We start from the raw sequence: 27,347 nt of genomic DNA, 5'->3' as shown, positions 1-27,347 counted from the left end.
AAAGGCTTATCTAATGCCTTTGCCTATCTTAGCATACTCTCTAAATATCACAGGTTAGAAGGCTGAGGGGCTATACTATACGATGGTCAGAATGAAACGGAGAACATGCCATTTTTTGTACATTTCAAAGCAGAACAATTTATTATCAAGAACAAGAATATCAAAGGAGAGGGGGAAAAAAACTTCATCAGTTTCATAAACTTGTTTTCACTGAAATTTCACCACTTAACACTTCCAGCACAGAGAGAATGACTTATTAAGCTTGAAGGTTCTTCTTTTTAATCTTACGCCTGTAGTTACAGTTTTTCACATTTTTTGCCGTTATCGTGTAAATATAGAACTCCTCTGCTGAAACCAGAGATTACAACAGTAGTTATTAAGAGGCTATTCAAAAGTTTTTAAACGTCCTTAAAGTGCTTCATAGCCTCCCGCATTTTTTAAAATGTTTTATCCTCGTCACAGACAAGATAGTGGCTCTGTTAAGAATGCAAACTGGGGTTTTTATTGCCAGTCGAAGGTGCGCTTCACCAGCCTGAAGAAGGTGCGGTTGTGTTCTTGAAGGTAGGAGCGGAGCTGCTGGAGCACAGTGCTGTTAACAGCAGGATGAGGTCGTCCCTTAGACTCGTGCAGACAGCGCTCTCGGCCATCACTGCGGATGCAGTAAAACCCTTTGGTCTGATTGAAGTAGAAGTTGGTGGATACTATCCTGGGTGGCAAGTTAAGGAAGCGCTCCACCCTCTGAAGCTCTGGGAGGGGATCACGGATCAGAGCGTCACCGTCTACTATGTGTATCTGTTCTAAGGGAAAGTGGCGCAGCCAGTTGCGCATGTGGACGTCGTACAGGCTCCTCTGAATGGCCTTGTACCTCATATTCAGCGCTCCGTTGCGCACTAGCAGGTTTTCAATGGCCTGAACCGGCTTGTGGTTCTCCAGCCGGTTAAAGTACACCTGGGTGTAGTCGGAGATGACCCGCTCAGCTGGGTCTCGCAAGATCAGCAGCAGCTTAATGGAAGAGTTCATGGCACAGATACGTTCGGGTGCAAGGGCTGAAGTGAAATAGCCTGGAGTTTTCTCTATTGTGATCTGGTGTGGGTAAGAGTAGGGCATTAACTCACGGTACCACTCAAAGCCCTTGGCGTAGTTCTCATCCCAGTCAAAGAAGTGCACCTCGGTGGCGGCGGCAGCCACTTCAGGGTGTATGTCCAGCATCTCCAACAGCGCTCTTGTGCCACCTTTGCGTACCCCAATAATAATACTATGTGGGGCTCGTTTGCTTGTTCCCGGGGGTGGAGATGTGGTTACATCTCCAGAGACATTCGCTAGTAGGCCGGTGTCAAGGTCCACGGTGTCCAGTGTAATCCCAAATCCTGCCTCAGGTGGGGCAGCGTATGTCTGAAGAACCAGGAGAAAGGCCGATGTCAGAAAACAGGCCATGGTGAAGGACTGAAGTGGAGACTTGCAAAGAGTCAGTAAGAAAGAAGGCTGTGGCTTAGCTGTGGACCAAAGCTGACTTTCCGAACTCAGTGGTGCTAAGAAATGCAGTCTTTGTCTGCCATTGAATATGAACTGGAGACGGAGGACGAATCAGTCTGCGGCACATCTGCAGGGAAGAACAAAGAAAAAAAAGAGAGAGGAGAAAGGGCTTTTAGGTTTCAGGCATATAATGAAGAATGAATGTCTGTATTATACTGAAATGGCACCTTTCTCATTCCCATGAAAAAGCAATCCAGCCATAAATACAATCCGTGTCTGTTATAAGTGTATGATCTCAAAAGGATAATCTCAATTCATCTTTCTTTGAGTCTCTTTTAATTCTCCCTCTTCCCATCTGCTTTCTCTTCTCACTCTATAAAGTCACTTTCAATTGATACTGTAATTTCTCGGTGCGAAAAACATTTAGCCAGACAGCTCATCAGAAAATGTGTCTGAAATATGCAATTGAGTCTGAAGGCCAAAAGATGAGACCAGAGTTCTTTGTCTTCCTTCAGCAGGTCAAAATCCACACCTGTATCAATACGCACCTACCCACAGCGCTGAAACCAAGAGACTGTAAAGACAAATTTATTGCCGGAAATCAGATGAGTTCCCACTCTAGGTGGCTTTGATTTTCTATACGAGCCGAGAAAGATCGATACCAGAGCAGTGAAATCCAGCAAACAACAAGGAGAAGGATTTAGGGTGTTAGGTTTGACTTATAATCTTGCCGAGGAGCCCTTCAAAAGCATGGGAAAATTGAATGTCGCTGCCTCGTCTTTTTTAACTTTTGATCCTTTCTATAAGGCCTTTTAAATATTTTAATATTCGCTTTGTTTTTCTTGCCTTCAACAAGCACTAGTCAAATGGTGCGCCTCAACTTCAGCACGAAAAAAGGGAAAAAAACATCTCTGTAGCAATAAATGTATACATATATGTATATATTTAACGCCATGGAATTAATTGAAATGGCAAAAGTCTTCAGATATTTTTCACGAGGAAAGGCAGCCGAGAGAGCTGCTGCTTACTCTGTGCTAGTCAAAACAACAGGGATGGGCTATGCAAACATCCAGATTCAACAGCAAAGGTCACGGTAAGGCAATCCAAACAAGCACACATATTCCCATCCTGGGAACACATGGCTGCACACACACACGTGTGCGCACACACACACACACATTATTTCAAATGCCTACTGTAGACAATTTTTTCCCTACCTCGTCCCTCATAATGTAGACCACAAATGGGTTTCTTTCAAATGCAATTTAAAAACTGGGTGTTTCTGTGGAAGTAACTTCGTCACCTTTTGCACGTTTCAGCACACTGGGGATAATTTCCCTCCCAACTAAGACGCTGAATTCCTGGCTCACAGTCTGTAGATGCCATTTACTGTAATTACATCTATTGGGGTTTTCAAGGAGGAAAGGATATTTTTTAAAATAAATTTGATCTTTCATTTCTTTGATAACAGCAGGGAGGCTGCCTGTTTCGGCAGTTATTTTTCTCAGCAATCTTTTCCTTCCAAGCCCCCCACCCCCACCACCAATGTATATATATATATATATGTATGTATATGTATATGTATGTATATATATATATATATATGTATATACATATACATATATATATATATTTATTTATTTTTTTTAGAGAAAATCACACACTCAGTAATTTATTTTATGTTTAACGAAAGGCTGAAAAAAGTCCCTTCCCTACCTAATTTATGCACCAAGCCAGCAGTGTGAAACAACAATCAGCTTGACTCCAGAATGATCAGCCATTACAATAATTTAAGATAAGTTTGTGGGACATGCTCATTCCGGACTGATGAAAGTATGAAAGTGTAATCTTTGCATAGAAACTGTCAACACATTGTGAGGGGATCATAGATTTGTGAGGCGCGCATAGACGATCTAAATCTGCGCACTTGAGTTGTTTTTAGCGGGCCAACTGTTATCATTAATCCTCTGCTTGCAGAAATGCTCAGCCTTCAGCACAATTTAATCACAGAAGCCGTCTCTTAATTAAGTGAAGAGTGTAACTACCAACGCGCAGAGCACATTTCTGCGGTGTCACCAGTGGCTTTCTCTCACCTTACAGAGTCTTTCAACCATATAAAGCCTGTGACACATGCCTCCCCCTCCCCAGTTACACATTATGATCTGTGGTCTGAGTGTGGGACTGGGCCTGTGTTCTGAACGCGGGAGAGCTGACCTGCCCTACAGGAGCGGGGATGGTGCGAGGAGGCACTTATGTGCTGTGACAGCCTCGCCTGCCTGTCAGCGTTTCCCTGGCAGAGAGCTGCCAAGTCCAATGCTAACAGCCAGGCAGCCAGACGAGCTTTCTGTCTCATCCAATTCCCCCCACACCTCTCACAGTACAGCACCACCTGGAAGGAGCCATTGTTTCGCATTCCACCGGGCCTTATTGCTTTATTCTGCACTTGATGTGTATCTTTCCAGCTTTTCAATCGGCACATGGCAACCACAATATCTGTCAGACCACTTAACCAAGAATATATCCGCTGAAGACTGCAGGAACCAGTGGAAGGTTATACCGCACAGGCTGGCAGGGGATAACTATGGCCACACTGAGTTTTGTGTGCAGGATATAGCATCTGTTTGGTGTCTCATTGCTGCTTCACAGCATCAGAACCGAGATTCAGATTGTAGAACTGGACACATTTTTGCTTGAACACTCAAAAAACAAATTCTGCCTAAATTGCTGACTTTAAATAATTTAATTGCATATAGATTTTTTGTAACTTTGTTCTATAATGTAAAATGTTAAACTGAACAGAATATGCTCAAATGCACAGTCACCCCAAGGTGCTTTATTTTGTAAGGTAAAGACCCTACAATAACTGGAATAAAAATACACCCCAGCAACCACATGACCCCCTATGAGCAAGTACTTGATGACAGTGGGAAGGAAAAACTCCCTTTCAACAGGAAAAAACCTCCATGAGAGGATCAGGGATGGGCAACCATCTGCCACAACAAAAATAAATGTTTCATCTTTTACATTTTAGTTACATTTTACTCAAACTCACTGCTTCATTTTTATTGAGGGTGAAAAATCCAATTTTTTTCAGTGTAGGGTTTTAATGTTTTCCTCTGGCTACCTTTCTTCAGGCACTCTAAAGGCATAACAGTGCCGCAAGGCCATGAATGCCAAGGCGGTGGAAATGCTTTTAAACCTGTTCTGTTGTTTGCATTTTTCATCTTGAACCAGACATATCCTGATTTGCTGTGCTAAATAGACACTGGCACCATTCTGACCTAAGCCATGACGTGACCATCTTTAATCCTTTAGCACTGCAGCGCTACTCCTTAACCTGATGATACCATACATAAGAACGATCCCAGTGGCAATGAGGCATAATAAATTTCCAGAAAAGAAAAAAGTAACATTTAATACTTAATATTCCCAGATAGCCAGAATTAAGGTATCGCAGTATCAGTGCATTACTAATATGAACCATTAATACCTCATGAATTAGAGTCAATCCCTCCCTCTCTTTCAAAATGGTGAGACTTTTTTAATTAGATTGGGGTGGGGGTGGGGGGCAGCTTTGGACGGGAAGCAACGACCACACTTTTACTGAATTAGTTTTACATGCATTAGCTCTGTGAGTGTCCACTCGTGCTGAAGATGTCTCCCTGCCCCGCACACTGGGATATTCTCCATCCTCTTTTTGACCCTGATTATGTATAAGTGGGTATGAAAATTGAACTCGGTAAAGTCGGAGGCACAGTTGCTGAGATAACAAAAATCTAAAACTCTGCACCACACTCGCCCTTCGCTGACCATTATCCAGACTTTAAAACTATTCTGGCACCGGAGCAAAAGTGCAGCGTACCACCTGAGCAGACAGCTTCGCCAACAGTTCTGCACTATTCATTATATCCCACCAGGCTAAGAGGAGGGCTCCACAGGTTCCAGGCACCACGGGAAGCCAGGTTCCCACTAATTATCCCAAACAGCCGCCTCTATACATCTACAGCGAAAAAAAAAAGCCTCATTCATATTCAACAGGCCCCCCTGCCATTAACTGTGGCAGGCAGCAGGTATTGCACAGGGTGCTTTGTTTTTTTAACGGCTGCTCATTAGAGACGTTAGTACAAAATAATTATTACTGCAATAAAGCTTGATTACAAAGGGTGGCTTTTGCTATTAAACGGATTCAAGTGAGGAAGTCAAAATTAATCAATATTACTATCCATTTTTCTTGTGTGGTCACACATTTTAAATCATTTAGCACCACAAGTAAACATAAACACACTCAGATTGTTTTACTTGTTTGATCTAAGCATAAGAATCTGCCGTTGCTCTTATCTCCCGCTTGTTTATTTGACTTCATTCCATCCCACACTCTTGCATCTCCACTTCGCTGTCGTCCAGCGTTGTTAGACGATCCCGTGTGAGAGGCTCTGACCCGTCCGTCCAGTCACTTTGGACACAGAAACACATGCACTTTCACTCTGTTTTTGTTTTGCACTTTCCCACTTCCTTTCCTCGCCCATCCTCTCCAGTAGGCCTTCAGAAACCACTACAATATATTTTTTCCCACCCACCCACATCAAAACTGGAACTCTGAAACTTCACTCCCACATGCAGGACCGATTTTAAATTATGGATGCATTTTGGTTCGCAGTGGGATTCTTGGCTCACTTGATTAATTTCTATTGCAACAACTTCAGGCTTCAGCTACGTACCGAGGACAAAGACAGAGCTTTTCTTTCTTTCTTAACCTAAACTACATAGATGCAGTATAAACAGATGGCATGAAAGCCAGCAGAGCTTTAAGAAACTCACACGTTTAGTTTCTCAGATGTAAAATCCTTAACTTCCAACCCTGTGCTGCATCAGCATGCAAAAGGGTTTTGAAGGGACACCTTGAGTCCTGTGAAGCATTCCAATCCCTGTTCAAAGCTAGCTTCATCATGATGTGAACAAATAATGAGTGAGTATTCCCCCTCTGTTTACAGTATATTACAGCTGTTAACTGGTGAGTATAAGAGAAGAAGGCTGTGGGGTAGCTTGAGAACACAGTGTTGCCACTTTTAATCTCCAGGCTGGTAAAGAAAATGTAATCGGGGAAGAGCAATGCTTTCTTCTCATTAGAAAGCCAACAGATGTGCCCTACGCAAGGCATTTAACCCCTGACTAGGAGAGAGAGTTTGAGCCTATTGTGATGTTGGCATTATCCAAGGTTAATGTGGAGGCGTGTTCACACGGAGCTGTTAGTATTGGGCGATTGTTGTCATATGTGCTCTTTTCCACAGCTCATTCAATAACTCGAATAGAAGAAGAAGAGGATGATGAATCTGTTTTCATCAGGTCTTTCTGAGAAGACAGTTTGTGGTGATTATGACAGTTTCAACAGAAGCTTTCAAAAAGGAGGATTTGTTGCAGCACTGCTTTACATATAACATATATGCATTAATTTGGGCTAGATGTACCTATCAAAGTGACATTTGGCAGTGGCAAAAGCATCGGAGTAATCCTCTCCTTTGGGGCCACCTGCTGGTAAAGTATCTCTAAGTTATATCATAAGAACTGAGCACTTCCTGTGTTCCAAAGGATCAACACAAGAAAAAAGAAGAAAGAAACTTTCACTGATCATGGTCAAGGAAAGACTTCAACACCCTCTCCAAGCCTTTACTCCTGTAGCCACAGCTGCTGATATAATGAGCAAATCTAATGTCCATTTGGGCTGTGACCAACCTTCCCTCGAAAACTAACCCTACACTGAACAGTAGGAGAGTTTGAAACACTAAGCTAACCTTCGTGATTGTGTCTGCTCGTTGCATGCATCCCTTTCATAATGAAAGTGGTTTCGATGAAATAAGACCCTGGAAGAGTACACTTTTTGAAAGACAAACATAAAAAAGCCTGACTGGTGTTTGGTAGAAATGCATGTTTACAAGCCCCAATGCTTGTGAAAGGATGTACTTTGGACACATGAAACCAAATTAAAGCTTCTTTGTTTCTTTTTCCTTCTGGTAAAACATATCAGCTCTGTATTCTCAGAGGGAAAATTAAGCTCTGTAAATCAGATTACAAAAGTACTCTTTGGTTCTTTTTTTTTTACCTTTTCTTCAGTTCAGTCTCTCTTCACATTCAGGAACAAAGAGCACACGGTGCTCTCATTATTTTTCCCATGCCAGCCTATGTAGGTGTGTTTTAAACCCTTTTTCTCTCTGATTTCTGTGCCAGCCTTGACTTGTTTTCTGAGTGAACTCACAGGGTTTCTGCCTGGTTTAGTGTTGATGCAGGGCAACTGCCTGATTCAACAGTGTTTCAAACTTAAGTGTAATGTATTCAGTTCATAAAAAATGCACGTTTTAAAGCTATCCGGTTGTTCAGTGATGACGCGACGAATCCTACTTCCGGGTCTAAAGTAGTCTGCGTTTAATATGGCATTTGTGTTGTTAACATGTTTAATGTTATGTATTTTCTTCTATTTGATCTCAAAAAGCTCCTAAAACAGTCAGCGATCACTGTTGCCCTCCCTCGGCTTTTATTACCGCTAATCATTTATTTAAGCTCAGTTTTTAAAACCTTAGGATGTAACTACAGCCCAGCCCATGCAGCAGTATATGAATGACTAACCTCGTATTGTGGATGGATTATCTCAGTTGTTCTCCTGGCTGAAGTTTGGTCCATTTACAGCATCCTGCCATGCGATTACATTTGTTCCTGACCACCGAGAACACTCACGGTAACTTTTATCAAGTGGGAAAAAAAGTTAGCTTGTTTATATTATGCTAACATAGCTGTGTCGCTAGCGGTCACGTAGCACATCATTATATACCAGCTAGCCCAACTTCAGTAACCCTACAAACGTCACTGCTGTTTAGTTTTCTGTCTTCATTTATGTTGGAAGTGATAACAGAGCTGTACGTTTTAATTTGTTTCCAAAACCCCGCAGTCAGGACATGCTATATTGTATTTAGATAGAAGCTAGCGAGCTAACTCCCTGCTAACTTCTAACTCCGTTAAATGTCATAAATTCCGTTTTCATGGATGCCTGGATGTTAAACTCAATTGTTACACCTGGTAGAGCAGAACGCTGATCATTTTATTAAAGATGAAAGACTTTAGACAGTTTTTCAACTCTCAGTAATGCCATAGTGATCGTTTGATATATGGACCTGCAGCGGAGTTTAGACCCAGACACGGCTAGTGACGTCAGACTGAACAACCGGATATTAATGGCAGCCTTGGAATGCCATGTTAATTTAATCCTTGCTTAACTTTCAATCTTTAAATCAGGCCCTGGAAGTGTGATAAAATGCCATAACTATGACAAACTATTGATGCAGACAACTCAGCAGCATTTTACAAACACTGATGCTGGAGAAACAATATTTCCCTGTTTTGAGAGGACTGCAGCTCTGATGGGAAGCAGTATCGAGCTATTTTTGGAGCGCATGAGTAAGACAATGACCTAATCCACACCCACATGTCAGCAAAGGCATTCATTAACAGAGGATGTAATCTGTCATTTGCTTTTACACTCAAACGCATGTGGCCTCGGGCCCTAATTACAGTCTTTTATCTGTGATTTTCTATAAGTTGAGTTAAACTTTCTCTGTATAGCAGTCGTTTCAGCTTTTTTTTCCCACCCATTGAGTTGTTCAGTGTGCAACGTAAGCTCTTCCAATTACCAATCCTTCTGCCCACTGCCATCTGTGCACACGAACATGAGCCACCCAACTCGACGAAGGCCTGCGCCACATAAACAAATGTATGTTTCTGCTAGATTGGCAACGTTTGAATAAGGATCTTTATCGACAAACAACGCATCGTAGCATTTTATATAAAATGCTGTTGCTTTTCCCCGATTGCCCGGGTCAAACAATGCCGTGGAACACTGTCATTTCGCCATGGCAACACCCCTCCAGTTACCCAGCCTAAATGCGCCATTGTTCAACTGCCACGGGATTGCTCTCGCAGTCCCGCAGTCTTCGGCCCAGGCCTCCTCCAGTTTAGCCCTGACATTTGTCAATGCGCTGAGATTTATTTCAAGCACCAACTGACATTGTCTGGATTCCCAGAAGGCATTTTCACAGATAAAATAGGCTGACTTGTTCATCACCCTTGGATGAGTGGAGGCAACCAATCCCAGGGACACTGACTCACTCAGGAAAGTGTTCCGCGGCCCGTCAGAAACAACAACAGACTATGAGAAGGAATTCAATCAGAGTGTGGCCTGATGATCCTCATTCAGCCTGCCACTTCTGATAAAGCACCTATGCTTTCCACAAAATCAAGCTCCCCGCTCCGCAATAGCCTCCTCATCTCACGAAGATAAAGCTAATTTTGCTGTGCCCCAATTTAATGCTGCTGTAATTCTTTTCCCATCACACCTTTTCCTGCTTCTCACAATGAGTCTGATCTTCTCTGTGTAAAGTAATTGATCTGCGGTTCATCGCGGAGGGAACACTGCGAAATGCCGTGTTCCGCACCGGCTTCGTGCTCCCTTCGTGGGTCTAAGTCTGCGGAACGCCAGCACTTTCGTCCCCAGTCACGCAGGCATCCTGCAAACACCAATATACACATACATTATGGATGAATTACTTCATCAAATAAAAAGCAGGCCATCTTGTAATGAACAGCGAGGATACTCTTAATCTTTGATGAGGCCGATGTGATGAATAGTTTAATGAAAGAAAACTATGGAAGGCCTGCCGGGTACTGACGATGATATCAAAGCTCTGATGAGTAAAGTGAGAAAAATGTGCAACGTTTAGAGAATTTTATGAATTTTTTTCCGTACCGTTGTTTATTAAATGGCATCAATCTTACAGCTCATACACAGCATTACAGAATACACTGAACGTAATCCTACCTTGCCAAGTGTTGAGTTATGCAGAGAGTAAACTGTACTCGAGGGCAAAGCGCGTAATACATATTAACTAAGCTGTACACGCACACACACACACACACTAGGGGCATGCTGTTTTCCTCCAAGAGGTCAACTTATATCTTGTGTTTATTTTCCCACACTACAGCTGGTGTGTGCAGTTGGAAAACCTTTCACGATCTGGCACAGCAGCGTTCTATTGGAAGGCACACGCCACGGATCTGCCAGTGTTTTCCCGCCATCACAAATATGTATTCAGTACTGCAGAACTCGAGGTTTAGTATTTGGACCTTCTGTGATTTGCTGTTGGCTGCCAAGCGCTGGAGTGATTCAACACCAGGCGGCAGTTAGCAAGCTAATAATAACACATTCATCTTAAAACCATTTAGCACAGAGGTGTCCTGCATTCACTTGCATCCAAGCATTATGCAGTTAGATGTGTCAGTAGTGGTTACACTGGGATATCACTGGCGTATGTGCAGTAAATAAACAAGCAGAAGCGCACTCTGGAAACACAGTGAGCACAAATAAAGCATGCTCAGGTAGGAATTCAATGTATCCCATAAGAGGCAATAAAAATAGACACCTGACAATTAGCAAACTGTGATGGTGTTCAGCAAAGTCAGGGAGCAGCGGTCAGCTCGACTGGCTCGGCTATCATATTAGCGCAAAGCCAGGATTGTCTTGATTTGTTTGTGCAGTACGTGTGAATGACGAATCAGTCAAGCGTGACTGAGAGATACGGAGATGGGAAATACAAGGAGCATCAGATTGGCGGTGACAGACGCCCATTTCTGGGATGTCGCTTTAGCCGCAGCGAAGGACCTTGAACTTGAACTTTCACGGTATCGAGCTACCTCATCTGCATAAGTAATTCAAGTTGTCGCCTCAAATGCGGCTCACGGATCGTAACACAATCGGATGGATCAGACGGTGTGGGCTGAGACAGTGCTAAGTTTAAAACCTGCTAAGTCATCCTTTTTACCGACTCTATCAGACACAAAACCTTTAAGAGAGGCAAAATCAACTCATTTTAATGTTGACTTGATGTAGTCATTCCTTCTGTTCATACTGCACACTAAGTGTTTCTTCAGTCTATTTTCTGTGTACAGGCATATTCTAGTTTTTGCTTTTTTAATTAATGATAGGCATAAAAAAATACTCTCCCCTCCTCCCCCAAGAATACAAAACAAATATTTTTCAAAGGTGCATCGTTCATCACTTTGAGTTCATTTGAAGTGCAGTGGAGAGGCATCTCTTAACTTCCAGAATAAACAGGACGACTGGTTAGAGCAACTCTGTTGTAATCTTCAGTATCATTTAAAATGTGGCATGCCTAGTTCATATTGCATTTAAATATTTATATTAAGATTCAGGCAAGATTTTGTTTATTAACTGCAAAATAACGTATGCTCTTGGATTAAGGCACAAGGTTTCGACTAACCGTTGGTTTTATAATGAGTCATTTGGTTAAATGTGTTATCTCAGTAGACATCATCATGTCAATACCTTATGTTTATGCGAACCCCTGAATGCTTTATTTAATAGAACAGAATGCAAATCTTCATATTTAAACACATGGTATATAGCAAATTATACTGCAGTTGTTCATTAATTAAGCAACTGAAAGGCATCAGTTAAACAAACAACCCCCAGTTACTTTTCTATCAATAAACATCATCCATATATACAAATTTATAAAAGTACTATAAAAGACCATCAATTTCCCACATGTGACTCAGCATCATTTATTGAGCGCAGTTTGTGACTGTGCATACTGGCACCTCAGAGGCAAATAAAACCAGTTGCCTCTGCGCTCAACTTTGAGCAACATCCTTGTAATTTCCTGGTTGCAGGGCAAACTAGATCGTAAGAGAAGTGTTTATCTATAATAACAATCTCCAGCTCCATTTCCCCGTGCACTGCCGCCTGCTTCTCTGGCAGGGGTGTGCTTCAGAGGCCCGACTGGGCAGAGGTGAGGGAGGACATAAACCACCATAGCTCCGCGCGGCTGTCGTTCGTTCTATCATTACATTGTTTACTGCGTTTGCCTTCGCACCGCTCCACACCGTTGCCCGTGAAGCACCGAGCTGCTTTTTTAGCGTAACCTCTGCAAAATCTTCCCCGTGCATGAGAGCAGACGAAAACTCCAGCGCCAGTTGGGCTCCACACGCGCTTTTAAGCTGAGATTCCTCCACCAGTGAGGCACCGTTTACAGACATTTTCAAGGAAGGCTAACCACAAGTATTGGCAGCCTCTGTTACTTTATACTCTTTCTGCTCTTGTTCTTTTTTGAGAACACAACACTGGCAGCGGTTTGAATGCAATCTCACCGTACACTTTCTTGTGTTCAGCCTGCATAGCAGGAAGGGATCCACCATCGGTTCAAATCACCAGAGCATGCGCACACTGAAATGAGGTGTGGGTTAAAAAGAAAAGAAAACAAAAAAAAATATGCTATTGAAAAAAAAACACTCTTTGCTTTAACTGAATTTAATGTGTGTGGAAAGAAAACCAGAGTAGGTGACGTACAAGACTTCAGGCTCATTTTAATGGCTGTAAGAAACCTGTCTGCAACTTAATGAAAATATCTGTGCATGTGTAGTCCTGGGTGGGTGACAGAATCAGGTTAAGAAGATAGAGGGAATAAAACGTGTCACTTCAGCAGGGTGACTTTCATAGGAGAGCAGAGCTTTGTCTTCTGCTGGTGTGTCGCTAAACCCACAAGCTACTGTAAGAACCCCTGGTAAAGCTAATGAGTGTGCAATATTATTTTTTATTTCCCTCCCAAAAGAGCTTAAGCACTCTGTATTTTACCGCTTTAAAAATCACCACGGCACACGGTGAAATGAAGCCCGGCGCAAAGATTAATCAACTTCAACTACAAGACGGGTCTTATCGGAGCCACATTACCGCCTGTAGTATGATGACGATGACTTCTCGCTGTCAATTTCATCTGCGCCCCCTTGTTGAGCCGTTCTTCATGAATAAGACATCATCACCACCCCCCACCACCCCAGCCTTTTGGCCATTCCCCTTTGGCTTATTGCTCGTACCACCGCCTCCACAGTCCTGTAAAAACCAACTGAAGTGTTTATGGGAGATAAGAGGCAAAGGAGGTCGCAGGCCCAATAACTCCTTTTATCACCCCACGTTCTGCAGCAAGGCCCGTTTTATGGGCGAATGTGCTGAAGACGAATTCTTAATTAGAGAAGTTTGTGGACCCAGCATCAGAGGCCTAATGGGGGAATAAAAAGAATCAGAGAAAGGGCATCTGCAAGATTACTTGTTGGCTTGCTTTGTTACTGTGTCATGTAGCGAAGATTGGAAAACAGCCTCGGTTTGTTCTCTAAGCAATAGCAATGAAAAAGGCCTTTTAAAAATGTTTGCTTGGGTGCGAATGTTATGTTCGTCTGAGTCCATTCGAAATTAGTTCAGGTTATTGATTTTCTTCAGGGCTTATCTTTATTAAAGGAGCCTGCCTTGTCAATGGAATTATGCCTCTGCCATTAAGGTGAGCTGATTCTATTTCCCATTATTGTAAATTCCTGCCCAGACTTGAAATGGCTTAGGTTAATGGGAAACACAATGTTTTGTCCTAAGCTTATCTCGCTAGTCAAGAAGTTTGAAAGAAATAACATATAGAACTTTACTTCCTGTGCATTTAAAAGTCGATGCCACCCGGGGTTATCATGAATATTTTAGTTTTATTTTACTTTACCATAATTCCTGTTAAATGTTGTCCCCTTGAATTCCGTAGATTAGGCCCATAAAACGATCGGTTCAGTTAGATGTTATATGGGACATATAGATATTTTAAAAATACAAGGTTTTATTAAACAGATATTTTTTGGGTGTTCCTAGTGATTCTTTCACGCGGTGATTATACATCGACTACATCGTTATGAATAGTACATGTAATACCACCAGCATGATGTAATCAATAAGGTCTCCACATATCCCTTGGCCTTTAACTTAATGAGGACCGGCTAGCTGCAAGGCTGCCTTTAATCTGTGTGTGAATGTGCCGCTTTTTCTTTTCCCTCTGTTTAACTTCCGCACACCTGCATGTGAGGATGAGCTTTTAAAAATCTTTAGTCATTTTATTCTAATATCATGAAGTGCCACTTTTGACTAATGTGAACAGCCTGCAATGGAAGGAAACTCAAATTTTAATTAGCCAACTTGGCAGACACGTTTCACCAGAGCAGACCAGACCAGATAATGACTAGGACCCTGTGATCCCAGTCGTCTGTGTATTAACTGAGGAAAAAAGGAAAAATTTAATTAATCATTTTCCCAGAATAGGGAAAAGGGATTGCATAATTTTAAAACTCCATAATTATCTCAACTCCACAGCAACAATGAAGCAAGGATAAATACACAAGAATTACGATCTCTGAGCAGGATGGGGGTGAAATGAAATGCCTCAGTTGGAAAGTGGCATTAGTTTTATTGGGGGTCTCTTTCTATTGGACTCTATTCTAAGTAAATACGAGAATTGGGAGCATTTCTGTGGTTCGCCCCATAGAATTGACAACTAAATTTAGCAAACAGTGGAACATTAGTTCAGAGTTGTGGTGCAATCCTCCGCCGTATTCGCTCATCAACTTGTGCCGTACAGCCTAGATTAACCATCTTTCACTTCATTTAGATGGAGGATTGTTTGGGGGTTTGCCTGATTATATCTGTCTCGAGCACAGACCAAGCTTCTATTGGTATTTAACAAAGATTAGCTTTAAATTGATGATTAACCTTTGTAATCCTGTGTGCATATTGGAAATGGCTTGCTTGTCTTTACCACAGCCACACAAAAGAGATGCTGCATTATCATTCAGGGAAAATTGAGGCTGGGAAAGCAAATGAGGCAGAGTGTTATCTGCCTGGTGTTTGGCTGGATAATGAAGACAAATCTTCAGACTAGAGAGCCATCTTATAATGAATCCAAACAGATGAATTCTTTTGACTTCTTAGCATGCATCTTTTAATAAAACTTCACTCTGACCCTGACAAGCAATTGCCACCCGTATGCTGCAGAGAAGCAGGATTTACTTGTGGGAATGTGTGGATACCATTGTTTAGATGGCTCTATTAGGGAGTAATCAGACATTAAATGAGTAATTTCTCCATATTTAACTCCAACCGGGGAGGTAATGGTTTAATTTGCTGGGCAATGAGTTTTCCTATGTGGAGTACTTCTTGCATTAAATTACACTGCAATACAACTGCATCTGTTGCTCTGGAAATTATCAATGCACAGATACACCCCTACAGACTTCTCTAACCCACAAAACAAATTTAATCTCCAGTGACTTCAGCCATCCAAAGATATAAAAATCAAACCCAAGCTAGTGGTTTTCTGCAGGAGCTCTCAAACCTTCTTGGGGGCAAGGAGCCCTCACAGGGCACATAAACCTTACATAATCCTAATGTCAATTTAATGAGATTGGGCTTAACGTCACTTGTTGATGTGAACTTACTCAAATAATCTTTCTACGCTTGCTAGCTAGCTTCCAAATAAGCCAAGCTATGCAGCTTTGTAGCATCCTTACAGAGGTTGGTAATTTCATGACACACTGACATGATTTGTCACAATCGTATTAGTCTATATTGCGCGAGAGGGAGTTTTCTTAGCTTGGTATAAATGTTCCCTTACAGCATATATGCACTAGGGTTGTAAAAAAAATACTCAGATACTAATCCAGACTAAAAATTAATATCATGTTAGAAGCTCATTTGCTACAGCATCATCTGCACCTCCTCCAGTTTACACATTATTTCAACCCCACCGACCACTAGGAGCTGAACATAGTATATTCACAATATGGAGCAAACCTCTGTGAGGAATTTCAAGAGGTCAGCAGAGCCCCCACTTTAAATACACTTAAGTATTTAACATGTTAGCCTGGCCAGCTCACACATTAACATTAGCCATTTAACTATTAACAATTACCTGATGACCACATCAGCCTACTGTTAACATTAAGGCTAACAGCCAAATGATAACATTGGAGCTAATCTAAGCAAAGGTTTTCAGTCTTTCCTTACTATAACATTAATAAAGAGTGTTTATTTAACAGTATGATGCGTTTTTTGTGGCTAAAATGTTTTATATTGCACTATTTAGTATAACACCAAAAAACAAGCAGATTGTTCAAAACTCAAAAGATGGATCCCAGTGACGTCTGTCAATTTATTCGACTATTGCTAATTAATTTAATTTCAGATTTTCAACTCTCCCACAAAGCTGAACCAAAAGAATTCATCCTCAGATTGAGTGCCATTTCAGACAATGACTGAAACCACCATTCTGACACATGCAGAATGAGAATTGGTAAGTTCTTTGAAACCCTGAATGCCAACATCAAATGCCCTCGCTAATCCTCGCAGTATTCCACAACTGTGGACCCTGCTGCAGTTAACTGAAGAGGATATGATGTAAAGAAGAAGCCATGCGCTGAAAAGTCGTTCTCAAGGTGAGAGACAAACTCTGTCCAGTTTTTATCGAGTCGAGATAGCCTCGAGTTAAATCCTGTTAAATGGCACAGTCTTTATCACACGCTCACTCTTTAAACCAAAGAATAGATCTGCTTTGAAATGAAAAAAAAAATTAAAAATACCCTCCATGTGCACTGTATAATAAATGCTCCACTCTACAAATTTGTATTTTTTTTAGTATTTAGTACTTATTTATTTATTGTCATTGTCAAGAACAATGAAATTGCGTTTGGGGCTTCCATACAACCCAAAAAAAAGAAGAAAATAATAAATACCCCTTAAAACCCAAGTGTACATATTTAACCCAGTGTGACTCCAATGCAATAAGACAATCCTTAGCAATAATGTTTGTACAAATCTGTTTGGCAGCTACTAAAATGTGAGTGACTGTGTAGAAAAATGCCAGGAGCCAAAGTATGCATACAAAATGAACATATGTTTAGCATACATGCCATTAAATATTTACCTGACACTAAAGCGAAGCCTTTTTTAGTGGGTTAATTTACAGTGATGCATGAATATTGATTACAATATACAATTTCAGTGACATGCATTGCAAATCGTCCTCTTTACATAAACACACTGGTAACAAAAACAAAAATAAAGCTTTTTCAAGCATTTCAGGCTGCATGTAATTATTTTTAATCCCATTTTATATAATATTTTGGCTTGTCTATCTAGATGGGAAAAAACTGAAAGCAAACGTAAAAATAATCACCATTATCCTCTTACGCCCTAAGTTATCGCTGACTGATCAAACAATCAAAACATAATGAACATCTGTTACACACATACTGTAGATTTGTGGGAAATAAGCAAATGCTGTAATTACAAGATTAGAAGGAGTGTACAAATGTGCTGTGAAGTGAAATGGAAAATCTGAAAAAGAATATGGATAAATTAAGAAGAAGCTCATGTGAATCTCTCCAATAGTTGAGTGAAATTAGAATTATCCATACAGATTACATCTTTATATCCCCAGATAATGATACGGCACATTCACTAGTCACTGTGGATTTTCATTTCAGGGTTGGAGAGCACTCTGACACTGAAATGTTACCGTGGCAGTGTTACAGAAAAGGGGCTATGGCCTTAGGGTTCAGAAACTAATGCCGAGCCAATTACCAAACACACAACATACACAGCGCATAAGTAAGAATACATGAGTACATTTAGGACAATCAATAGTCAAACATTAGCAGTTTTTAATGGAATTTCTGCTCTTAGAAAACAATGAAATTCTTTCAGCTTCTACAGTGACTGACCCCAAAGATAGAAATGTAAGTCTGTTCAATAGTCCTGTTTTATATGCATTGTTCTGGATACTTAACCTGTTCCACTCTTGAGTTTCCTGTAGTGAAACCAGGTCACATCTTTATTTAAAATGCACTAGCTGCCATTTTTTAAGGTTGTATGGCACCATCAATAAAAGGGCTGCATAGCAATGCTATGATAAAAAATAAATAGAATAGAATAGAATAGCCTTTATTGTCATTGTACAGAGTACAACGAAACTGGAGTGCCACTCCCTTGGTGCAAGTTTCAATAATAAATATAAATGTAAAATATAAAAGGTACAAAAAAAACAATCGTAAGTACTCAAACAATAGTATGTACAATATATACAGGATAGCAGCATTAATATAATGACAGTGACGGTATGGAATAGGTTCAATTGTTTTTGTGCTTATTTACTACGGTGATAGCTCTGGGAAAGAAGCTATCCCTGAATCTGTTTGTCCTGGTTTTATGTGACCTGTACCGTCGGCCTGACGGTAATAGTTCAAACAGTTGGTTGCTGGGGTGAGAGTGGTCCTTGATGATATTGCCAGCTCTGCTGAGGTACCGAGAGTTTGCAGTGACCTCCAGGCTGGATGGATGTAGCATTGTTGTGTTTTATATTGGTTGAGTCACATTTGGGAATTTGTACTGGCAGGTTGTTCTCCTATTTTAGAGTTGTGATCAGGAATGAACATTTGGCGTAAGCAATGTAAAAACCTTCATTATATGTTTCTAATTAATTCATCTATCCATTCTCTTCGGCTTCTGTCAGGGTCACGGGGGGGCCGGAGCCTATCTCCACTAACTGCATGTATTTGGACTTGCAGTACTTAAAATCTCTCTGAAAAAAGTCATTTAAAAATGTTAGCATTATGTTGTCACTGAAATGTTAGATTTGGTGCTGAGTTGTCTACAGCTGTTACATTAGCTTATGCATCTATGTAGCATTTTCCACTGCAAACATTTCAGCCTGTGGAACATTCATTTCACAGCAGCATTGCTAGCTTTTTCAAACAAAATGGTAATGTTTATTTCAGATTAACAGTACAAAGTACTTCCATACTGCCTTTCTTATCAATTATTTGGAGCGACACTATTGTAGCAGCTAATACGCTAATACGCTGTGCTTTTCGAGTTTTGGTAGCAAATAGCTTATATGTAGTGACATCCTTATTCTCACCATAGCCACAAATAGTGCATCACAGAACCAACACTGAAAAACTTTGTGCATATATCTGAAAATTCAGCTGCTTCAAGTCAGCTACAGTACTTTTGTGCCAGTGTCATCAAAGTGTAATCCTTGTCAACTGCTATCAGCTACTTACAGCACTATAAATTGTACTATACAGAGTTCAACAAATATTTTTTTTAATATTTTTGTAGACGTATTATTCACATACAGACATATAAATCTAAACCTTAAAGTTACGTGTTTACTAAGGTGTAATTAACTAGGAATTTCCAATTTATTAACACATTTTAAATATATTTCATTCTGAAATACGTAATAAGCCTGGTAAGTTTTTGTTTGTTTTTCTGTTGGTTAAGTGTTAGGGTGTTTGATTAACTATGTTTTCTTATAAAACTGGAGCTAGTTATCAATGATTAAGTTGCACTGTAGTAGAATAATTGTGCTGCAACTAATAACCACTTTTAAAAGGTCAATGTATTGCCTATTTATTTATAATTACAGTATTTATACATTCCATTTACAAAAATATTCACCTCAAGAGTTTTTATATTTTAAGCAATGTTAGAGCAATTGATTCATTATTGATTAGTATTAAAAATCTGTTAATTGTTAATTAAACATAATAGTGAAAAAGCACAAATATTTTTTCTAGGGTGGAAAAATAAAAAGACCATGTTACCTTTTACCTTTTGCCTGTAAAATAATAATAATAATAAAAACCCGAAACACTTTATTATCTTTCCTTTGTGACATGGCTTTTATTATTAGCCTTTCAGATTTGTGTTGCACAATAGACTGTGAGTTGCTCGTTTTGAAAGGTTCACAGTCCCCAGCCCCATTATATTCAATTAACCATCCAATAAAGGACAGAGAATGAACCAGATATGGGAGCAATATTTATTTGGCTAAAAAAGGTACTCCAAAACCACACATAAATGATATTGAAAATTAAAAAGCAGGCTTTCAGTACAAGTACAAATGCAAGTTGCATTACACTGCAATGTGTTTCACCCTGGTGATATAAGACTACAAATCACAATAAATAATTGTTTTTAAATGTACAAGCACTGAATCCTCGCTTTTGAATTGTGTCATAATTGTGACTATTTTGAGATTCAGCTTCATATAGCTCAGTAAGTACACCTCGTGTCACCCCTTTGCCTTTAAGTCAGAAAAAGAGAAACAGAATCTTTCAAGGTTCAATTTCAAGTTTGAGATGAGCAGTGTTCCCTCTGGAGGTGGAAAAAAACGAGAGGTACTCATCTGGGCTTTCTCTTTTCCAGAACACAAGATGAACAGTCTCATTCAGCACCATGGACAGCTCCCCACATTACCTCGAGAGATTGCTGCTAAACTCTTCGCCAATAAGCACAAGTGAGACATTATTAATACTGGTCAGATAGCTTTCTACTGGGCCATGCTGTGCCGAGCCACTGTTAAATACTCAACAGTGTGTCATTATTTTCATCTCCTCTCCGCTTAACTTTGAAAACATCCTCTGAGCTGCCTTCGTTAGGTGTTTGACCTTCCAACAATAAATCTAAATCGGTGTCTCTAAAGATCAAATTTCATATTTAGACTAACCCAGATCTTCGCCTTTGGAACAAATGTCAAGTGTTGCTTCTGGTGGTGACAAGAGCGCAAGTCAGTAGGACCGACCAATGCTTGACATTTTGTTCTCATGAGTATTCATTTGTTCCTTTAAAATTACAACCAGTGATGTGAAAAGAAAAGGAAACGTGGACAAATGCAGAAAATGTATTCCTTAGAAGTAATGATGTTGTCCACACTGACAGATGACTAACAGCTCAGCAGACTTCTTTGAAAATGTGAACCATAAGGTCGTCTTTGTGTAAATTCCTTCGTTAGCTCCCCAGATTACTTTAAAATCTCTAAATTAATGGTAAAACGTTGTGATGCAGGAAATCGTTTCATTGAAATGTGAAATAATCTGCACTCAGGTCACCAGACGCACACTGGAACCGTGTCACAAACAGAAAATCTCCCTACTACACAGCCACAGGTGCACACACCCACACGTCGACGCGTCCACACAAAATAAATTGATACGTATGGAAAAGGCATCTGAATCAAAGCAAGACTCACTCTACATCACAGGGTTGTGCTCCCTCCAAAGCAACGCAAGACTGACAAATATGACAAGATATTCAAACTATGAGTGCGCGCACACACACACACACACACACATACATATATATATATATGTGTGTGTGTGTGTGTGTGTGTATGCAAGAAAAAGAGCAAAAACTTAATGAATAAATGACTTGTCCCATCATCAAGTGGAATGATAAATCTGCTTCATAACACTCGCCATTGATGAGGGTGTCTGGCTTTCTTGAACCCCTTGATGAAAAAGTGGCTCGTGAAATCTGTTCACTACAAGGTGTCGCTGCCCTCTGCTGTCTCTTCTTTCATCCGCTCTCACCCTGTCCTATTATTTCAGAATTGCAGTAAATTAAGCGGGAGAAAGCCTGTTGTCTGATTCTCTCATCTGCATGCCTTTAATAAGGCTTCCCCAAAGGCAGAGTTCAGACTCTGAAGCTTTTGATGATGAAGACAAAGCTCTCATGTGCCTGGAAAAGACAGCTTCTGTACACCCTTTTAATGTTGTTGGTACGCATGTTGGATATGTTGGATAGATATATATGGTGCTCATCATGTGGACCAAGGTTTGCAGCATGGATCTCTGCCTGCTGCACGCTCATGAATTATGGAATCCGGCACAAATATGCAAATCTAAGCATTAGCCTAGTTATGGCCCTGTACTGTAAGTTACAGTGACTTATCTATTATGTATGAACCAAGGATTGGAGTGAAGAGGTCCTGGCAGCCAGCTTCATGGCCCTCTCTCAGTTACTCATTTTCACATCATGAAAGAACATGAATAGCAGGGGAAGTAGCTCCAAAATGTTAACTTTCTGCAGCTCAGCATCTCCAAAGACTTGGGAGAATTAGAACTTGCTTCCATGCTCAATTGCCAAGCTACTTAAAATAACAATGGCTTCCAGAGGATTTGGAGGCCTGGAAGATATGTAGGGAATAAGCATGAAGTTGTTGCTAATCCTCTAATTTCCCCCCACAAGGCTGATATGAAATGCTAGTCTGATCAGTAATCAGTCCACGGGGGAGGCAGACAGGGGATCCAGCCAATTCTACAGACACACACACACATAAATCAGCCTCTGTATGACATTACCATCACAATGCTGGATGAGTGATTGTACTTGGGTGACCTAATCACAGGGGTGTAAATATCCAAAATCAAAAAGCCAGCAGAACTGAGAATTCACTAGGTCAAGAGGCTCAGTTTTGAAATCATGTGCATATTATATCAGGCTGAGAGCATGACGAGCGATGTCCTACGGCTCCGAGATGAACACAGTGATCATTAGGCAGGATCAAAGTCAATCACAAAGCACATGACAGCTGACAACTTCTATTTAACTGGGTGCAGGGAAATAATGATGCCTGGGTCTTGTAAATCTTATCACTAGCAAGTCACTCCATTCACAATGCTAACAAGAATAAACCACTCCTTCACTGCCCCATATCAGTCAGGAAAACAGCCTTCAATATTTATTAAAAAATAAAGTTATACCTCAGTTTAATTTATGTATTTTATATTATATTCTTTTTCACAACAACACAACTTTTTGGGCCTAATTGGAGACAGAGAGCTTCAGGCCCCTGGGTAGGAAGAAAGCAGGCTAACTGATGACTAAGAGCAACCACTGACAGGAGATGGCCTTATGAACTCTTAGCTGCACTACATAGATAAAAGATTGTTTCTTACTCTTTCCACATTGGGAACTTTAGAAGATTCATTGTGCCTTGGAGTCTGTATTTCACTTTGAAAGTAGCAACCACCGAGCTCGGCTGGCTAGCTTGCTATAGCTAGCTCAGCATGCTAACAATCGCAGCAATTCTCTCTAGAAATGTCTTTTCATGCATGTTATGTTCACACCTTCAGAGTTTCTGGTGACTCCTTATCACTCTGTGATGTTTTTCTCACATTGTTAGTTAGCACCTGTCATAACTGTGCAGTGGGGAGTTCTGCAACCTCTTAACTCAGCCTGTAATTCCAGGATGCAAATCACAGGAAGTAGCTAATATGCAAATGTATTCAGCAGTGCTGAGAGTGCTCAAATCACAGGTGCTACAAAGCAATGGCCAACAATACCTCCAATCTGGTTACCTGCCTGTGCAATATGATAGGGCTATCACCTTTCATAGTGGATACAGAGCCACATATGTCAGTGTGTGTCTCGACAGCTATGTATCCGTTCTGCTCCACACGGAACGGGTACACTGCTGGGGACTGAAGGAAGTGCAGCTTTAAATCTGAAGTTATTTAGATGGGCAGTATCTATTGTGGCTAAAAACGGTTGCTGTTACACTTAGTGTTGAAGCGACATAGTTACAGAAAATAATCTGAATTACACTCTCCACTAACAGTCATTGCTGTATAATTAGCACACCAATTCAGGCATATTTCTGACAGAGCGGCATTTTGAAGCCCTTTTCAAGCCATTTTATGACAATTGAAACAGTTAAGACTTTGGGTCACGGTCAAGGTTAACGGTGCGATCGTGGCTCAAGAGTTGGCAGTTCGTCTTGTAATCGGAAGGTTGCCAGTTCGAGCCCCGGCTCCGACAGTCTCGGTCGTTGTGTCCTTGGGCAAGACACTCCACCTGTTGCCTACTGGTGGTGATCAGAGGCCCAGAGGGCCCGGTGGCGCCAGTGTCTGGCAGCCTCGCCTCTGTCAGTGCGCCCCAGGGGAGCTATGGTTACAATGTAGCTTGCCGTCGCCAGTGTGTGTGAATGACTGAATGTAGTGTAAAGCGCTTTGCGGTCCTTAGAGACTAAGTAAAGCGCAATACAAATACAGGCCATTTAACAAACATGCATTTCATACATTTCATGATATTGTCCTGGCCAGTCTGACCATTACACAAGCATAAATTCCATGACTTAAAAATAGAGGCTGTCACCATACAGTACAAGAAATGTCGATTAAAAATATTGTTTTGGTCACAATTGTTCACAAATAAAAATAAACAATATGGATAAATAGTTTAATGGTTTCATTGACATTTGACTTTGATACAGAGTTTAGAGCCTTCAGGCTGAATTGTGCCAATTTAAAAGCATTTTAAAAAAATGTGTTTCATAAAAGTTGGATCTCTTGAGGGAAAACCTACATCCTCCCACAACCACACACACACATAAAAGCCAAACACTCGATTTCATTTGCATTTTTAACAAAAGTCTCATATGCCTCAGCTAATAGTTTTCATCCTTTAATTCAGCAAACATAACCTCATCAAATATTAACTCTACGCTCGTGTTATTTTTTATTGCTCTTGATTAGCAAAACTTGAGGAGGAGAAAATTCACTTCTGTTTTATTGTTCTTCTCTTCCTCCACCCCACCCCACCCCTCGTCCCCCGCTTTGCTCAAGTGGAGCCAACTGGATAAACTCCATCAAACACAAAAAAGAAAAAAAAATGTAATAACAGGCAATTGAAACTGTTTTTCTCCCACCTCCTCCTCCTTCTTCTATGCTTACCACACGAACCCCTCATGGTGTGGTGTAAAAAACAACTGACCCTGCGTGTTTGTCCACTCCTACACCACAGAGACACCTTTTGTTTTCTCTGTGGATTTAGAAATCATAACCGCCTCCCTATCTCACCATTGTCTTTACAACCTAACTCGTACACGCTTACTGTCAAGATGATCTCATAGACCGCCCGGCTTCACTGCTTTCTGCAATACTTACACGTTTGGTTCGAGCATAGGATGAAGCAAACAAAATATCCGTTCTGGCTTAGCAACAGATGCACAGTCACCACATTCATGTTGATTAGTCGGGTATGAAAATAATGAGGGTGACCCCTTTTTCATGTCGACCTTTTGGCCTTTAATTCCAATTTTCTAACCAGCTTGCAGAGAACTCATTGTGTAGCCTTTTCACCATTTGCCTCTTGATTAATAAGTGTCCATCTAGAAGGTTTTTTTGCACGCGCTCACTATGTATTTCAAATAAAATCTTTAAAAGGGGGATTTTCAGTGGGAAAAAAATAACAAAAAGACTACAGCACATCTCAATATAATGAGCAGTCTACACCCAAAAAGTAATTGTCAGAACATTAACACCACCACATTACTTTCCAGAGCATGGTTATGCAGCCTAAAGATTGAACCTATTTTAAATACAGAGCAAGAAGCAAAAGAGATAGGACAGGGTTTCAGCTGGGGAAAAAAAGCCATTATGTTTCATTTGAATTTCATCACAGAACTTATTCCACTCAAACAACGGTTTATGCCTTGGAGGAAATCCTGCTGCTGGAAGAACCAGCTCACATAAGCCAACACCCACATGCTCATAATCAAAGGTGAATTGCACAGCCCATGGCAATTTGCATCCTGTGACGTTATAGTATGTGGCTGCTGGAATTTCACTTGCTTTGGTTGTGATAGCAGATACAGGAGATGAAATGATGCCGAGGAAAGAAACAATGCCACATCAAGGCTACGTTTCCCCGAGTACAGGAGAGGGGTAATTATCATTAGCTGCTCTTGTCTGATTGAGTTTACACGGCGACTCTTTAAAATGGAATATAAGAGCTTTCAGTTTCAATCTGGAGCTGGGGGGGGGGGAGTTCTGCAAACGTCTCTGTTTAAGTTCGCATTTTAATCCCTTAAAAAGAAAAAAAAACACTAACTTCGCAAATTTTGCCCCAAACTTTTAATGTGTTAGAGGTGTTATTGGAAAGCTTACTTTAAATGTCAAAGCCCACAGGGTTTAGAAAAGACGGCGCTCCCGTGAGAGCCTAAAGTTAATTTATTGGATGCAGCGTTTATTTTTTAATTAGTTTGATCAATACTCTATTAAAAAGAATTTAAATGTGAGGTCCAGAAAAACGACGAGGCACCTATTTCACATGAGTGACTAATCATATTTCAAAATGTCAGAGGATCGGCTCGCTGCGAGGCGATAACTGGATTTGTTCGAGCTTGACAACTGAGAAATGAATCACCCGTGAATTGAAAAGAATAAAAATTCAATTTAAAAAACAGCATCCTTTTCTCAGACGCTAGGAGATTCAAGTTTTGCATGAAAGCGTAACGCATGTGTGTGAGCTGCTGAGAAGCAGTGTGTCCTCAAAGTAAGGGGAAAGCTTGAGAGAAAATCCGGTTACCTCGCACGAGGGGGGTTCGTGGGGGATCTCAGCGCGCCTCTTTGGATTTGGGTTGATCTCAGGAGCGGAGGATGGAGACGAAGCCGAACCGGGGCGCGCACTTTTGCGCTCTGCAGGTCCGCACGGGAGAAAAGCGTCCGCCTGTGCTCTCGGCCACTCTCATCACTGATTCACTGGAAAGCCGACACCAGTGCAGGAACGCAGTCCTTGTTTATTCAAAGTGGAGAACTCGACTCCGGTCTCCTGCTCACGTAGACGAACCCCGTGGATAGAAACGCGGGCAGAGTTGTGCCCGAGCCACTGCTTTGCGTAGCAGACAGGAGGGAGCGGGGAGGAGCCGTCTGCCGTCAGATGATCAGGGAAAGGTGCTCTCCTCACTGATGCTCTGCAATCCTGAGCTTTAAGGGAGAGCTCCAGCTCAGACCCGAACACAATAGCCTCCCACCCTAATCGTATTTATTATCTATTATTCGTTTTATTCTTTCTGTTTTGTCAGACTTGTGCCTTTCTGTGACTATAGAAGATTGGGTTTGCCTAATAAACAATAGGCTTTACCATTATACATGCCTAAAGAAGACAGAGCAGTGATATTAAACAGTTATATGACTCTATATTAGTACCTTGAAAAAACAGCAGATGTGCTGAAAAATGCGTAACTTCAGTTTCAAACAGACATATTATACTTCCGACAGAAAAATTCGACCAATGCCATCACACTATTCGCCCTATCACATTATTATGAGAAATGTGCCCAAGACAAAGCACTAAAGGAGCGTTTCGTGAAAGCCTTGGCACCAGACTT

General features: G+C 41.0%; 1 protein-coding gene across 1 annotated transcript; it reads right to left on the bottom strand.

Annotated features, from left to right (window-relative positions):
- Nucleotides 1-111: 111 nt before the first annotated feature.
- hs3st1l1 (heparan sulfate (glucosamine) 3-O-sulfotransferase 1-like1) lies at nucleotides 112-26,936 on the bottom strand. Its single transcript, XM_085297562.1, has 2 exons — nucleotides 26,546-26,936; nucleotides 112-1,600 (listed from the first exon to the last, which is right to left on the bottom strand). The coding sequence occupies exon 2, from the start codon at nucleotides 1,432-1,434 to the stop codon at nucleotides 502-504; it is 933 nt and encodes a 310-aa protein (XP_085153688.1). The 5' UTR covers nucleotides 1,435-1,600; nucleotides 26,546-26,936; the 3' UTR covers nucleotides 112-501.
- Between the last annotated feature and the right edge of the window lie 411 nt (nucleotides 26,937-27,347).

This window comes from Mchenga conophoros, linkage group LG13 (genome assembly GCF_057382185.1).
Source record: "Mchenga conophoros isolate Kocher_MC1m ecotype Shallow Benthic linkage group LG13, M_conophoros_male_GT1.1, whole genome shotgun sequence".
Classification (NCBI taxonomy): Eukaryota; Metazoa; Chordata; class Actinopteri; order Cichliformes; family Cichlidae; genus Mchenga; species Mchenga conophoros.
The sequence above is the reverse complement of the archived record's forward strand: the minus strand, read 5'-3'. Positions and strand labels throughout refer to the sequence as shown.